The sequence below is a fragment of the Eptatretus burgeri genome, chromosome 17 (assembly GCF_056783735.1).
Source record: "Eptatretus burgeri isolate ZD-2024b chromosome 17, Ebu_testis_v1, whole genome shotgun sequence".
Taxonomy (NCBI): Eukaryota; Metazoa; Chordata; class Myxini; order Myxiniformes; family Myxinidae; genus Eptatretus; species Eptatretus burgeri.
This window is the reverse complement of record NC_140977.1, coordinates 3,579,012-3,594,980: the sequence shown is the minus strand read 5'-3', so window position 1 is coordinate 3,594,980 and position 15,969 is coordinate 3,579,012. Positions and strand designations below refer to the sequence as shown.

General features: G+C 45.8%; 1 protein-coding gene across 10 annotated transcripts in view; it reads right to left on the bottom strand.

The window, feature by feature from the left end:
- HMBOX1 (homeobox containing 1) overlaps window positions 1-15,969 on the bottom strand; it is a 40,825-nt gene that overhangs the window by 2,992 nt on the left and 21,864 nt on the right. For 3 of the 10 annotated variants that reach the window (XM_085862839.1, XM_085862838.1, XM_085862840.1), the window contains exons 4-10: window positions 14,963-15,048; window positions 14,545-14,655; window positions 14,303-14,444; window positions 10,963-11,045; window positions 10,658-10,777; window positions 9,890-9,984; window positions 3,958-5,658 (exon numbers count right to left, since the gene is read on the bottom strand). In XM_085862839.1, coding sequence (XP_085718965.1) covers window positions 5,515-5,658; window positions 9,890-9,984; window positions 10,658-10,777; window positions 10,963-11,045; window positions 14,303-14,444; window positions 14,545-14,655; window positions 14,963-15,048 — 781 coding nt within the window. In that variant the 3' untranslated portion in view covers window positions 3,958-5,514. Of the gene's footprint in view, window positions 1-3,957; window positions 5,659-9,889; window positions 9,985-10,657; window positions 10,778-10,962; window positions 11,046-14,302; window positions 14,445-14,544; window positions 14,656-14,962; window positions 15,049-15,969 lie in introns of those variants that run through there. The other 7 variants (XM_085862841.1, XM_085862842.1, XM_085862844.1 and 4 more) reach the window with 7 other exon arrangements.

Here is a 15,969-nt window from a genome sequence, read left to right as displayed (position 1 = left end):
TCGTAAAATGCACCGACAATCGACCGGTATCGTTCTTCATTGATGGTGACCATTCTTCCGTTTTAGTCTTCAAACCAGTACGACCCAAACACACCTCTGTAGCTGACAGACACAAAAGCAGTGACTTTCCGACCCTGAAGCGACTTCTCTTCAACCTCATCTGGGCGTTGACTTCCCCGGGAAATGTTGTTGAGTGAATTGACAGCACCATTGACGTGAAAGTGTGCCTCGTCGCTTCACCACACATCGTGAATCCGGTTTGGGTTTGTCTCCATCTTCTGCTGCAGCATCTCAAGCACACAGCGACTCGTGCTGCTTTATCCCCCTCGGTCAATTTACGGGCTGTTGTGATGTGGTAAGGAAAGAGGTCTAAATCTCGTTTCATTATTCTTCTGATACTGCGAGGAGTGAGACCCTGTTCAGCCGATCTCTGTTCAGTCAATGCGATTTCTTCAGACTTTGCATTACTGACTCATGAACTCGTTCCACGTTTCCTTCACACTGTACACCTCTTGGGCCACCGGACCTCACTTGTTAATGTTGAGAATCGTCCCTTCACTTTGGAACTTTTTCACGAGTTTCCAAATGGATGGCTTGCTTGGCTAGTTTCTGGGATGCACTCCATATTCAGTACAGAACCTCGTCTGGACGGAAGCGATTGATTTGGTCTCAAAATACCACTAGACAATGTGTTCTCTTTGCTCCGTAGAAAACGTCATGTTTTTTTTGGTCGAATGCTTTGGTTATGCTTGAACGACTTCACCAAAGATCATTGATCACTCCTGCAAAACAATAAAAAAATTGAGGTAATGATGAAAAGCACAAAGGTCATTTGAAGCAGTTAACCTTTTATTGACACACCCTGTATTTAGTACCGCAAATTGCACAACGATACGCTTTGGTTTATATGATACAGAAACTCATAAAGATTTGTTCATTTTCAGGTCTGGTGGTTTAACGTTCAAGAAAATGGTGACTCCAAAGGAGAAAGCTCAGTGCGTCGAATGGTTCCTCGAGACGAGATATATGACACGTAAGTTCAGCATAATTTCCGTACAAGGTATGGAAAGAATCCCCCATCACAGATGAGTATCAGAAAGTGCTACAAGAGGTTTAAGGAGACTGGAAGTTGTCAGAAACAGAAAAGTATCGACCAAGCAAGCACAGCAGACGATGAACGAGTGCGTCAATCATTTCAACAAAGTCCCAGAAAATCAATTTGACGCACACCCAGAGAACTGGGACTACCAACCAGCACTGTTCACAGGATTTAGTATAAAACACTGAAGCTTTAGACTTTTCAGGTGAAGATTCTGCAGAACTGAAACCAAATGACGGATCCAAATGCAAGGCATTTGCCATGGAAATGCTCAGTCACATAGAGAATGATGAAGATTACCTGAAAAAGGTCATGTTCACAGACGAAGCTTGCTTTCTTGTATCCGGGAAGTTCAACCAATACAATGTGATGATCTGGGGCTCTGAAAACCCCCATGTGATCATTGAACACACACGCGACAGTCAAAAGGTCAATGTGTGGTGTGGCCTTCCGCATGACCAGTTAGTGGGTCCGTTTTTCTTTGTGGAGGATACAGTGACCTCAACAATTTACATGAACATGTTGGAAGGATTCGCCTTCCCACAGATTGAAGACCTGCAACTCGATATCATTTTTCAACAGGATGGCGCTCCCCCTCATTGGGCCTTTGTCGTTCGAGCCGTCCTGAATGAAAAATTTCCAGGTCGCTGCATTAGCTAAGATGGACCAACCTCCTGCCCCCCCCGCCCCCCACGGATCACTAGACATAAACCCTCTTGATTTTTTTTTCTGTGGGGGTTTGTCAAAGACGTTGTCGACAACACAAAGGTAGCAAACCCGCAGGGTCTTCGTTTTGGGATCACAGCTGCATGCGCACTGGTGGGCGCAAACGTGCTGAGCCGAACATGGCAAGAACTCGTGGACCGCCTGGATGTCCTGTGCACGACAAACGGAGCTCACATTGAAGTGTATTGATGGTGTGCACAAAACTTCATGTGTTTCTGTATCATATAAACAAAAGGGTGTCGTCGTATCATTTGTGGTTCTAAATATATTAACAACCAAAGTTGTCCGGGTCTTTTTGGAACACCCTGTATGTGCAGAAGTGTCGTTACCTGCAATAATCATAACAGAACGTTCACTCCACTTTCGGCACACATTTCAATATTATCGTCAAACAAGAAGAAATAGAACACAACAGAAAGCTTTTAAAAATGCCCATTAGGCCAACACGTGCAGACTGAGAAGTAATACGAGAAAAATAATTGAGGAACATATTGGAGACATGAAAAAGAAAGGGGGGTAAGATAGACAAAGAGATAGACAGATACAATTCATTAACTTATTTGGTTCATTCCAAGAGAGGAAACTTTTGGGTTTGGCATGTTTATCGTTCCCATCAGAGCTCTTCACAGAGATGCTGGAAATGGAGGTTCAAATCTCATAGATATAATGTTGCATGATTTATACATTTTATCCTTATGTCCTTGACATTATTGTGAAATTACAGGGATGATAATCCACTAAAGTCTATGTCTTACGATCTGGAGCAGTCATCTTCATGTCCCCTCTAAAGGATTGTGTCGTCCACAGGATCCAATGTCCTACCTGTAAAACCGCCAGAACTGTCGGATCATATCCCATGGCGCTGCAAGTCATGTGAAGTTCATCGATGGAATAATGTATCTTTACATGATTTACAAATCATATATTCGAGATATCGCTGGGTAAGGTGGGAAGCATCAAGGAACAGGTTCATGGTTGGTGAAGGAATCGGCTCCATGTACCTTCCGCACACTACCAACAGTAGCCTCGTACGGTAAACGTAAAATTGTATCTACCTTTTAGGGTGTTATCAGAAGAATTTAAAAGTTGCAAAAGTTACTTTATTCAGAACTACGCTGAATGTGGTGAGCGAGTCAAAGGGAAAGATAAGATCAAGTTAGGGCATGTCGATGGACAGGACTTTGAGGTTCAGGAGGTGAGCCACTCATCGCAGAGTGCCCAGATTCTGTCGCGCTCTTGTACGTTGATACCCAAGTTCAACCTCTGCTCAATAGTGACCTTCAAGATGTCAACATGAGAGCCGATTCAAATTCGGGACATCTGGAGAACATGACATTTTTCCAGTTGGAGTTAGTCATTACCGACAGGCACTCATCAGGAGTGAATGTCCACTTGTCAGCACAAGCTTATAAAGATGCCAAGGCTTTGCTGCAGACAGGTGCATGCTGCTTCGAGCTTATTATACAAACACTTGACCTGAAGATCGAGTGTCATCGATTACGCAACTGAAGATAGTTGGGCCGAGAAAGTTAATTGAGGCTCGCCCTCCCGTTAATGGTTTGATTGTTTCATTTCCAACTTGATGTGGGGCGTATCATCTTTGACATCAAGAATGCACCAAATCTGTTTTTTTTTTTGTGCCATTATCATTGACGAACCTTTCCCTCAAGTATTCACAGGACACAGGTTCATCAAGAATCTTACACGAAAGGAGAATAAACTCAACAAATAAGGATTTGGATTCCAAGATGATGGAAATCAAGTTAGTTCTGAGAAGATTACTAATATGTTGCTGCCAATCAAATTACAGCTCACAACGACCTTCAAGGAGGCCAACAAGATCTAGTCTTGTCGATCCACATTTTACGGCCAACCTGTAAAAGGTCAACAGGGAAGAATTAGGATCGGCATCAAAATGCTAACTATACTCATAAAAAGGCCACCTACAGCTCCACAACTGAAACAAATAGGTTTCACAACCAGGGAATCTGATCACTGCGGCCCCTTCCATGATGAACAGTTAACTAAAGAGATATAGAAATAAAAAATAAACTCTAATCAACCTGTGCCCGTTTAGTACTTCGATTCTTTGGGTGGAATGCGCTTCGGAATAATCAGGGATCACTCGGGGATTCACTTTTTTATCTTTATTGAAGGTGAGTCAATGTGGCCCATAAATGAACCTGTTCACACATTCCTAAACGTGTCCTACAAAAATACAAAAATCAAGATCTAAATGTTATTTTAAATCCTTCCTCAGAACTATAGTCCAAAGTAGAGTACCCTCTCCAAGACACGAGGGTGGGCTCGGACAGCCCAGGAGACGCGAGAATGAGCGGCTTGGCTGTCCGCCATGCGGAAGCACTTTTTTCTTTTTCTTTTTGGCTTTGCAGGGCCTATTGGCAGCACGAGCGCACGCCAATAGGGGACAGTGTTGAGCGTCACGCCGAGCAGCCAACGCTCCGATATCAACATCATCATCATAATCGTTATGTTCTGTAAACAAACTTTAACTAAGTCAAAAAATACATAACTTGTAACATACAGTAATAGACTAAAAGCCTAGCATAATAACTGGAGTTCATGCTTTCCTGCCAACCAACGGCGGCCTCCGCAGCACATCTCTCAGTCCATCACTTCCCGAAGTTGGAAGTTCGTCGATGACCAGAAACACTGCAATTTCGATTTCAACAGAGATGAAATCTTCAACTACAAATGCACAAGGGGCTTGCAATTTAATCTGAGCATTTAACCCCTCATTCAATAAGGTGTCACCTTCAGATGTCATTCCAACAGGTGAGCCCACAACCTAAGGCTGGACCAAAGAGAGTCTTCGAGAGAAAAGGTCCCGTGCCCGAATTTAGGCTCGTATTTTGAGAACCTGTTTCCCAAAAACTGTGGGTTCCTTCTCCGCACGAGGCAAAGGTTCATCCTAAACAGTCGACGCCACGAGAGTCCCATATGCTGGCAGTCGAGAGCACAGCAAAATGCGTCGTCGGAAGCAATTTACAACGGAAAGCGGGAAACAGCAGAGGAGGTCGATAACCCGTCAGTTTGTAATGCCATTTGAGCATAGTCTGTATACAGTACTCGTAATCAGGCTGTAAGATGCCACAAAGCAATCGCTTGCCTTAAGGTCAGAGAGGAACTGGGTGGGGAGAGGTGGCATTGGTTAGACGCAACCACTTCAATCCATGTAATAATTTACTAGGCCATGTCTTTTGATAAAAAACGAGTTCGTCGAATAAAATAAAACACTGAATGTGAGCAAAAGAGAACTGCAAGTGAACCGAAGCAGAATCTCAAGGCATACACAGCCCAGGAGCGTCTTTGACAGTATACAATGGATACAATTTTCGTTTCCAAAAGTCTATCGAGAAATAACACTTCGATCGAACTACGGTGAACTAACAGCAACGCTGTGGGATACTTAGGATAAGTTTAGTGTTTGCGATTTCCTAACAGCCAACAACCTGTTCTTCCCGTGTCAACACTTTTCAAGTGCTATTGTTATTCCCTTCCAGATTTAAAGGGATTGCCCTCAGCCACCCTATTGGGCTGTTGAGGCCTTCTATTCGGTTCCTTCCTTTCTTTCTCTCCCTCTCTCTCTCTTTCTCTCATTACTATTATCTCGTGGTTCACTGCCAGATGCCCCAAACCTGGCTCTCTCAACTACTCGGCATGCTTCTTCAATCCTCGCTGGATTCTGTTTTGATGTCCCCGGGTGGTGGTGGGTGTCCCGCCAGGGCCAATATGGAGTGGTTCACTGCCGCCATTTCCACTGCCAGCGCGATGGGATCGGTCTGACCTTCACCCTGGCCTGTGCCCTCCTCCTGGGTTTGAGTAAGAGATGGAGAAGGGAACGGAAAAACGGTTAAAGGCCGTCATCATATGACTTGAGATTTTGATGAAGACGACACAACACGTACAAAATCCCTTTTTTTTTTTTAAAGCGTTTGTCAATCGTCAATACCGATGTCCTTGCAATTAATGCAAAAGTGGACACCGGCATACACGAATGTCTTTGCCCCGTGTGCGATTTATGTACAAGCTCCTACGTGAGCCTGTGACCACCAACAAAAGTGGGATGTCATTTCAGATTTAGTAGATTTATGTTGAAAGCGAACGAGGCGTTTAACCACGACCTTTAAAGCAGAGCAACCGGGAGGATAATATGTGGTTTTAAACTTTCTTTGAATGATGACAAAAATACTTCAAACAAGATCATGGGGAACTTGCAGGTCCCTCATTTAGAAACATTTTGTGAGTATTCAAATCCATTAAAAGACGAGTAAGTACCTACATAATCTATACGACAAGAGAGATTCTGTCTGTCTGTCTGTCGCCATTTTTCTCATAGATGGCCAAACAGATCTTCGGCAAACGTTCAAAGATTCATCAATGAGTGTCAGGGCGTGTTTTGGACAAAACAAACAAAAAAAAAACATTTCAAAAAGAAAGTTGGATTTTTTTTTTTTTTAAAGCCTTTGCAGCTATGTGAAAGGCAATATTAAATGATCCCCGACCACATCCCTTTGTGAGTGAGTGTAAGTGTTTTAGACCCCCACAAAAAAAATATATTCATTTCAAAATGCCAACAGGATTAGAACAGCACCGGGCAATTCCGGGTACCCTTGCTGGTATATTATGGAAACAATACTGACTGATCAACATCTTCAACCGTGAGAGGCCAAATCCAGTCCCGGTGGACAAAAAGCAATTTGTTGTTCTTCAACTACATTTCAACAAGTGCCGAGCATGGCACTGCAGTTGAAGGACCTTCCTCCATGTGACCTTTTCAATTACCGAAACTGAAAGGTTCATGAACATCAAGAGGTTTTGACGATGTTTTTACGATTCGTCAAAGTGGATGTGATGACATTTTGAGGACTCTGGTGATGGCTTACCTAACAAAGGAATTCCCCACTTCACACGCAAAACGACGTCTCGCGGAACTGTTTCTCAAGCGCTCACCAACCCACACATACACATCCTGGAGACTCGTCCATTCTCACTTTCCTGTTCTCTCCTTGCAGCCATTTTGAAATTTCTAAAGTTGGTGTTTTGATTGTCATTTCTTCTGTGAGCATGGTGCCTAGAATCGACTTTGCAAAAGTGTTGAAATGAAGGTTATTTTGCATTACTACATGTATCTTTTTTAAAATACAAGACATGGTTTGTCTCATGGTTTATCCATTGCCTCTTCTCTCCCCATTTCGTGCATCGTTACCAAACTTCACAGTCATACTCATCGATGTCTTGCAGTACTGCTGGCGGCATCTCGATTTAACGACAACTCCTCAATTTATTCAATTTGGCCCAATCAAAAGTACACTTTTCTTTAAGTGTTTACGATGCTGGATGACGTCACAGTATGGGCAGTGCCTCCAACGCCATTCCATCGCAGCGTTGCTTCGTCGTTGTTCTATAGCCTTCCCATCCTAACAAGTCCCATATCATCCCATCACCCATCCTTCACAGGTATATCAGTGAGGTGGGCAGAACTTATGCTCAGCTTCCTAAGTCTTACACTGGAAGTGATTGCACCTAATCCTGTCACATATTAATGCCAAACAGAGTTGAGCTCAGCTTGTACTTGGTATGTTGTTAAAAGAAAAATAATTTTTGTTTAAAATGTGATTTAAGTAGAAATGAAGGATGCTAATTGAAGGGGTGCTGAGATATATTGTTGCGGATTTGGAAACCTTGTGCACACAAACAGACAGCAGTCCCTAAGCTTAGTTATTTCGATAAGTGTGTGTTTCTAGTTAGGGCCCCTTACATGTGTCTCATGGGAATTACATACATGCGCTGCGAAGTTATTTTGATAGTTCGGATTTTTTACTACAGCAACAATGCCAACAACAGCGCCTGCTTGAGGCATCGTCCACGCTGTTTGCGCGCTCACAAAGCGCTTCGTTCTGGCCTGGCGCCAAATAAGGGTATGCGCCATTTTGCACCCAATGAGTGACGCGCGCACAAAGCCGAGGCGTTCGGCCAATGGGAAGCCAGCGCGGGATACTGTTATTCCTCTTCCTGTTGGAGGGGCGGTCCTTTGCAAGAAGGCGGAGCCGTAACACGCGGTCCGCCCAATGGGACCAGGCCACGCATGAGTGGACCGCACCCGAGAAGGACTAGGAAAGGGAGAACAAATATTAGCGTCTGGTCTGCACGAGCGTGGGACGCATCTCTCGACGCTGAGCGTGGAACGCATCTCTCGACGCTGAGCGCGGAACGCATCTCTCGACGCTGAGCGCGGAACGCATCTCTCGACGCTGAGCGCGGAACGCATCTCTCGACGCTGAGCGCGGAACGCATCTCTCGACGCTGAGCGCGGAACGCATCTCTCGACGCTGAGCGCGAAACGCATCTCTCGACGCTGAGCGCAGAACGCATCTCTCGACGCTGAGCGCAGAACGCATCTCTCGACGCTGAGTGCAGAACGCATCTCTCAACGCTGAGTGCAGAACGCATCTCTCGACGCTGAGCGCGGAACGCATCTCTCGACGCTGAGCGCGGAACGCATCTCTCGACGCTGAGCGCGGAATGCATCTCTGGACACTGGGAGGAACGCATCTCTCGGTGCTGGGGTGGTCGCATCTCGCTGGCGCTGGCCCCGTCTGCTCAAGCGCGTGGTCAGATCGCATCTCGCTGGCTCTGGTCTCGTCGCGTGCAGGAGGAGCACGCTGGAGCCCGACACTGCCCTCCATACCCGGTGTTTGCAGCGGCATCGAGCTGCGGGTTCAAGTCCCGCCGAGCCGGATCGACAAGGGCCGCACGAGGCGGGAAGGTCCATTTTTATTTTGGGGTATTTGTGTGTGCGTGTGTGTGTCTGGGGCCCTGTCTTTAAGTAGCAACTGGATAAGTGCTTTTGCTTGTACATTGCATTTCATTTCTTATAGTTGGTTTAACTCTGTTCTTATGTGTTCCTTCCCCACCTATTGTAAATAAATATCCATGTGTTGAATGTTTCAGCTCGTTTCTGTCCCTTCCTTCATTGGCTTAGCACGGTGCGTGTTGGGTGAATTAAAAAGGCCGTTGCTGCAGTAGTTGTGCATTTGGACCGACGGGACCTCAGTAACCATCTGCTCGGGTTACGCACGGGTCAAGCACGGTTACGGCTCGTCCCGTTCGAGCTCCGTCGAGGGTGTGAATACTCGGTAGTTCGCCACGTGGGCCTCTAGGTATTTTGAAGTTTGGCAAATAACCCTGTGCCCACGTGGTTTATTTATTGACGATTCACGGTCCTGTAAGGGACCCGTACCCTCGGAGTTATCCGAGGGTGACTATCTAGATTCCGGGTGTTCGGTGGAGCCAACCCTACTGCTCCACCTAGAGGTCGTGCTCGCAGCCGATACCCAGCCCACAACAATTACTTAGCTTTGAAGGGCCAAATGGTGAGGCTCGACGGGCTACATGACGAGCGGGGATGGGCCCCAAGACTTCCATGTCTGAGGTTCTTTGTTTGCGCTTTATCCGGTTTCCTTTACTTAGGTCACCTGCGACCAAGAACGGGTTTCTGACTTTGCCTAATAATAGTGACGTGGCCGTAGTTTTGGCAAAACTAAAATTGGAGTAACTCGGCTTCTCGATGAGATCGAAAGACGACTGGACCTCCATTTTCAAATCGTTTTGCATGTTCGAATTGATGAAACCGATCGGAGAACTGGAAAAGGATGTTGGAAAATAATTTGCAAGTGCAGAAATAACCACGCTTTGAAAAGGTACAGCACTGTTGAGCGAAAATGTCCACATGTGAGCGGACGCAGATCATGGTCAAGGGAAACTGCCATCGAGATGAAATTTAAAAAAAAAACTTTAAAAAACATCTTATTAATGGCACTCCGTATGCAAATTTGGCTTCCAAAGACGAGAAAATATCATTCGGGAATTATTATCAAGGAAACAATAACAAGAGCTCAAAGAGTGCATATGGTGGTGAAGGAAACGGCAAGATGTCATGCAAAGGGCAAACTACAACCATGTGAAACACGCAACACACATGTGACATAGCAAAATGCATCACACAGCAGAACACAAGTGCCAGTGGCATGGATTGTGTACCTGTTCCAGAAACTCTGTGCCCTCCACATCATCACTGTTGGAGTGCGCACCAGGGCTCTGTACTTCCAGGCCATGACTTTCCAGGATCGCTGCTTCTTTTCCAAAAACAGAGAAGCCATCAGTGTGCTCCCCAGCGATCACCACAGCATAAATATCGACCAAATTACACTGCACTGTTGTATTATTCCCGTCAATCGTGCTGAGCATTTCCACAGGAGGTTTCATTCTCTGCTCCAAGGAGCAATACTCGAGGAAGGCCTCCTAACTCTTCCACCCGCGTTTTGCGTAAAGCTTACGCGATCAAGAACACGCTTTCGAGTACCTGGCATGAAGTGCGTTATCGTATGTGTCAGCCTAAGGTGATCGCAGGGCGTGATTCTCAGCCAGTTACATGTGTGCCCGACACCATGAGTAATCATGTCGTTAAATGGATGCGCAAGCGACTGTTTGTTTTCCCCTTTTGAGTTGTATTATCCTGAAGTTTGGATTTCAAAGTCCCTTGATCCTGCAACTGATGACCCCAAGGTCCTGCATCACAAATCGCTTTACGGGTGATGTTAGACCTGCGACGTGCTGGCAAGCGTCAAGACGATGATTAGCAGTCATTTCGGAATCCCAATGTCGCTTATGTAGGGATCGCCAAACACGTTGAGGACTAAACCAACAGAACACGCTCGAGTGGAATTGCACCGCATGAGTGACACCTTCATCAATACACCCAACACACAGGCATCGGTGACCGTGGAATCCTCAATAAATAAAAAGTACCATTTGAACATCTCCACTGACCGATGTTTGCCCGTCGCTTTATTTCTTTGCGTCGATTTGCAAACCAGTTGTAAACCTTGAGGGGTGTCACTCGTTCCAGATCCGACAGTTTCTTCCCAGCTGCAAAAAGGGCAGCAACGCGGCACGAGGTGTTAGAGAGACGACAGGTGAGGAGCGAGTACATGATAGGATATGTGGTTGGGAAGGGTGGTTCAGGATGATGAGGCATGTCGTTGAGGCAAGGTTTGGGTGACGGGATGTGCGGTTAAAGGGGAACGTGACGAGCAGAAGACAGGAGTCCAAACCTGGTTTCTGAATGACAACATTGCAGGCATTTGCAATTTCTTCTCGCTTCGTCTCGTCTGGATACTGGTTTTCATTGAAATAGCTGCAAAGGCATTCAAGTACATTTTCTTACAAAGTAATGAAAGAAGGATCAAAGAATGAAAAACAAGTTATTATTTATTAAACAATCAAACAAAGACTGGTTGAATGAATCTCGATGAAAAACTTCGAGATTATTCATCTCCTGGGATGTAAGGTAATGCAGACGTGGCAGCAACAGGGGCAGCCGTGTTTGAGTGTGCCATGTGTTCGCCGTCATTCACGTGAAATGAGGAAATCAAGATATAAAACATAATTACAGATTAAAAAAAAAAAATCACACCATTTTTGAAATCCCTCACCGGCACCCTTCATTCAGCATAACAATGTAAGTCGCTCTGCACATGCATGCACGTACATACAGGTGTCCGCTGTTGTTCACATACCTGCGTTGAACCCATGCACATTCGCGTCGACACGTCAACTTCCATCGTGTTTGGTTAAAAACGGTACACAAGCTTCGGTGGGGCGCCCGTAACCACATAAGTGATCATTCAACAGGAAATGTGCTCAAGAACGGAAACGTCGGCTCCGAAAGGTGAAAGGAGAGTTATGCTGAGTTGGGCTAAAGTTGAGCCGACTGTCAAATGCCGAGTTTACACGAACATCTGGAACGTTAACATCCCTTTAGATTCCGTTCATCTGGTACTCTCCTTCCTTTAGCTCTTCCATGGGCCTCTCCATTGACGTAACGAAGATAATGCGCCCTGCTCGTCACGACTCGCACTGTGCGATTCACCACATTTATCCGGATCAGCAAAGTCTCGTGAATTGGTGAAAGCGTGAAGTTTCAAAGGTGGTTTTTTTTGTGAGAGGTGTGAAATGATCAAAACGATGGCCTCTCTATCCACAAGATGATCAAATATCGATAAAGGGGGTCCTGTGACGTCACAGTGTGCGTGTTAGTGATGCCGCTGCATACAAAGTCATTATCTGTGATGGACAGTTCTTTATTGTATCAGATTCTAGGCCAGAAGCAGCTCATTGCGATGTGTGCGCTGTCGTCGTCTGGTGGCTTTGGAGATGGCACTGTTTTGCCAACACGATTAATGATTTCTTTTATCATTAGAAATGAACAGGACAGAACCAACATCATAAATATCTGTGGAAAGATTACGTGCCCAGACCGGGAATCGAACCCAGGTCCTCTGGAAAACCGTACCAGTGCTTTGCCATCTGAGCTATCTGGGCGACCCACCGGTTGAGCAACGCAATTCCTCCGCATATACGGGTGCCGCTCTCTTTCCCCTTCTGCTTCCGGGACACTCGCTGCCAACCATAGGAGCAGTGGAGGTCTGTCCATGAGACCCACGCAAAATCACCGAAGGAATTGCTGTACTTTGCTTTGCACGCCAATAAATATCCTGTACACTGTAGATTGGCGAAGAGACATTGAGAAAGTGTTACGTTGGAAGCAAAATTGGATGTTATTCGTCGAATGGATGTTGGTGAATGTGCTCTTGATGTTGTCGGGTTATTAAGTTTGCCTCTGATAGATAAATAATTCCCACGTTCATTGAAGGTGGAGGAAGACGACGACGTGCCGCCAACTTTAACCGCTTCCGGTCGAGCTTTATTTGTATTTCAAGGGGAACCCAATCTCTCAGGCCACCTCGACGCTAATCTACCCCTTGATACCCTGCAAAATAGATATGATGCGTCTTTTACCGATTTATAAAGTGGGTAATTTTGCAATTAAAAGACAAAACCTTCTCCTTCTTCTTCACGATTAGCCGTGACATCTCACCGTGAAGGCGAGCGCCACTGCCGTGTTGTTGATGGGTTACATTGCAGTACGACTGAACTCAAAATGCGAATAATTTTCGAATTTCTGCAAATATGCCAAGTCGATGAAATTTCCAATTTCTCAGGTGGGTGTAGGACACGAGTCAGTCCTGAAGTGTATAAAAAAACAAAAACAAATTAAAACAAAAACCCCCATAAGTACACCCGAATGGTGAAGCAGGCCACGCTGGACGACCTGTGGATACGTGGAGTCCACGAATAACTCAGCAGCAGCTGCAACTGTTTTTAAAAAAAGTGTTCAACTTGTCCAATTCGCACATTGATTCACAAGCTGACAGAAGGCTGACCAAAGATGATGCCTTGATAAAGGACAATTAAATAAAGCCGTTAATGATCTTTAAAAGGGGTGTTTTAATTAACCCAAACACCCAATTTTCATTCCTGCACTCCCGTGGAGTTCTCTTAGTATGTATGCAAAGTTTGGGGCCGCTAGGTTTCATGGTTTTGGAATTATGGAGGAGACACACTGACGGACTGACACACACTGACATTTATTATTGAGGATAGCAGAGTACCCACTGTCTGGGTGGGTCGAGTTTGCACATTATTTGCTGAAAAAATGTATAGTCTGTGTTTTGGAAGACGAATATAGGTGTTTGTGTGGTGTCCACTTAAAAGGGTCTGGATGGTCTAAAGGGTATGTTCCAATTGTAGTTAGTGTCTAAGCCTCTAAGGGGTCGAAAGGGTCTCAAAAGGTCCAATTTGCCGAAAGCTCTAAATGGTCAATGGTCCAAGCTGCCTAATCTGTCTAAAGGGTGTAAAGGGCCTTACTGGTCTTACGAGTCTTTTGAGTCTTAAGAGTCGAAAGGATCTTAAAGGGTCTTGGGGGTTTTAAGGGTGTTAAAGGGTCTTAAAGAGTCTTAGGGGTCTTCTGTGTCTTATGGTTCTTTGGGAGTATTAGGGATCTTTGGTGTCTCAAGGGTCTTTGGGGTCGAAAGGGTCTTCGGGGTGTTCAGGGTCTTTAAAAGCTGAGGTGGTGGATGAAAATACTCCAAGGACAATTCCCAGATCAGACTTGGTCTGTGCCTAATGTGCTGGTTGTCGGTCCAGCAGTCTTTGCCAAAAAAAAAATGCGAACATACATCCAGTCTTAGGGGTCTTCAAAGGCTGAGGTGGTGTTTGACAATACCCTTAGGACAATCCCCGGGTCGGACAGACGGCAAATTGTATTTATAAGATGTGTGTTAAAAAATTTTTAAATTATATTTATAACAGACGGAGCTGATTACAAAATCTCCCATTTATTAAAAAAAAAAAAAAGTGTGGGGATAATAACAGCCAATCCACAAGCCCAGTCCTCCAGATACATTCACTTGTCTGCAAGTGAAAAGGGGCGTTTATGTATCTACAGAATGTCAGCAGCATGAAGGGCCGAGGGATGTTGAAGCACGTGGTTTTTCATCCCGCAGGCACAGGCTCCAGTGGGCCCTTTGTGTTCTGCAGCTACTTCCTCACCTCTCCATAACAGTTAGACACTCCTTTCGCCAGGTAAAACGGCTGCCTCGTCGGACCCGTAGTGCGCCCGACGCCTGCGGCCGCCAATCGGGCGGCTCCTCGGGCTGTCCGCTGCTTGCTGGCCTCATAGAGAGCGTCGCACCTGGAAACGCAGCGCAAGTTCCAGTGTGACACCATTTACACTTCATTCTATAACTCAGCGTTCGTGCAATCGGGTACCGGTAATAGAAAGGCTGACCCACCTGGATTGTCTTTTTCCAGGAGGTACCAGCGGTAGAACGCACGCTTTTTCCCTTCGCTCATAACCAGCCCATGTTGTAACAACCACTGGGAAATGTAGCTCTGGCTGATTCCTGATGTAAAAACAAACAATGTCGGAAATGATGGAAAACAACAACCCAGTTGGAATTTATCTCAAACGGCAACGGCGAAACAATAGATTTACTCATTGTCAGGTTAACTGTGATTGCAGAATAACAAAGTAATGCGATCGATGAACAATTTCAGCGTGGGTATGCACGCACAAGTACACACACACACACACACACACACACACACACACACACACACACACACACACACACACACACACACACACACACACACACACACACACACACACACACACACACACACACACACACACACACAGTGTCTGACCTGTAACCTGGCCTACAATAGCCTGGGAGATGCGTCTGTTTGCCAGAAATGTCTTTATTTCCTCCTTTACGATTGCGCTGTCTCTCCTGAATTTGAGGCACACAAACAGAGAAGAAAATTAATGGCTGAGAACGGGAAAGAGAAAAAGAGAGAGGGGGGATAGGTAGAGTACAACAAAAGGAACGGTGGTGGTCATGTGAGGCATGGTAAAGCAAGTACAATATGATCGGCATCCCGACTGTTTACTCTTTGCCACAACTGAACCTTCGGCTTAAGCAGATTAACATCAGCCACTGCTCGCAAGGCTCGGATTTCACTCAAATCCCTCTTTTCATTGCCCCTGTTTAACTCCGTCTGATTGTTGGATGCACGACGATATTAAAACACGAATCCGAACATTCAGGGAATGTCCGACTGCTGCGCCGCCACGATCACATAAAGTGCACATCACCTCGTATGAACTTGATTCATCCATGGATACGGAGCACCTCAAAATGTTGCCGTACCAACGGTGCCTCGTTCCCACGTACTCACAACCCGAGTTGGAAGCCGTGCCAACCCAGACGCCGCCTCCTTGAGCCGACCCCAATTAGCAGACATTTTGAGCCACTCTTGAGTTTGTTTGGCCTGGTGTTGGCTTGATGGTTAGGGTGTTGGGCTTCGGATCCCAGGATCCTGAGTTCAAATCCCATTAACGCTGTTGAATTGATACCAAATGGGGTTGACGCTACCTGTCATCCTTCCGAGGTCGGCAAAATGAGTGCCAGCTTGCTGGTATGCTGTGTCGGAGTGGCGACCCGCCCAGGATTGTTCCCAATAGCCAAGGAGACTGCTTAGGCAGCACCAACGCTCTGTACAGAGTATGGTCCCAATGGATGGATGGATGGATTACTTCATGTGGTATCTGTACCGGCCTGGTGTTGGCTTCGCAGTCAACCCGCTTCATGCATGAAAATGTAACTACACAGGGAGTAGGCCAATTCGAAATTGAACAGAACTCTGGAATG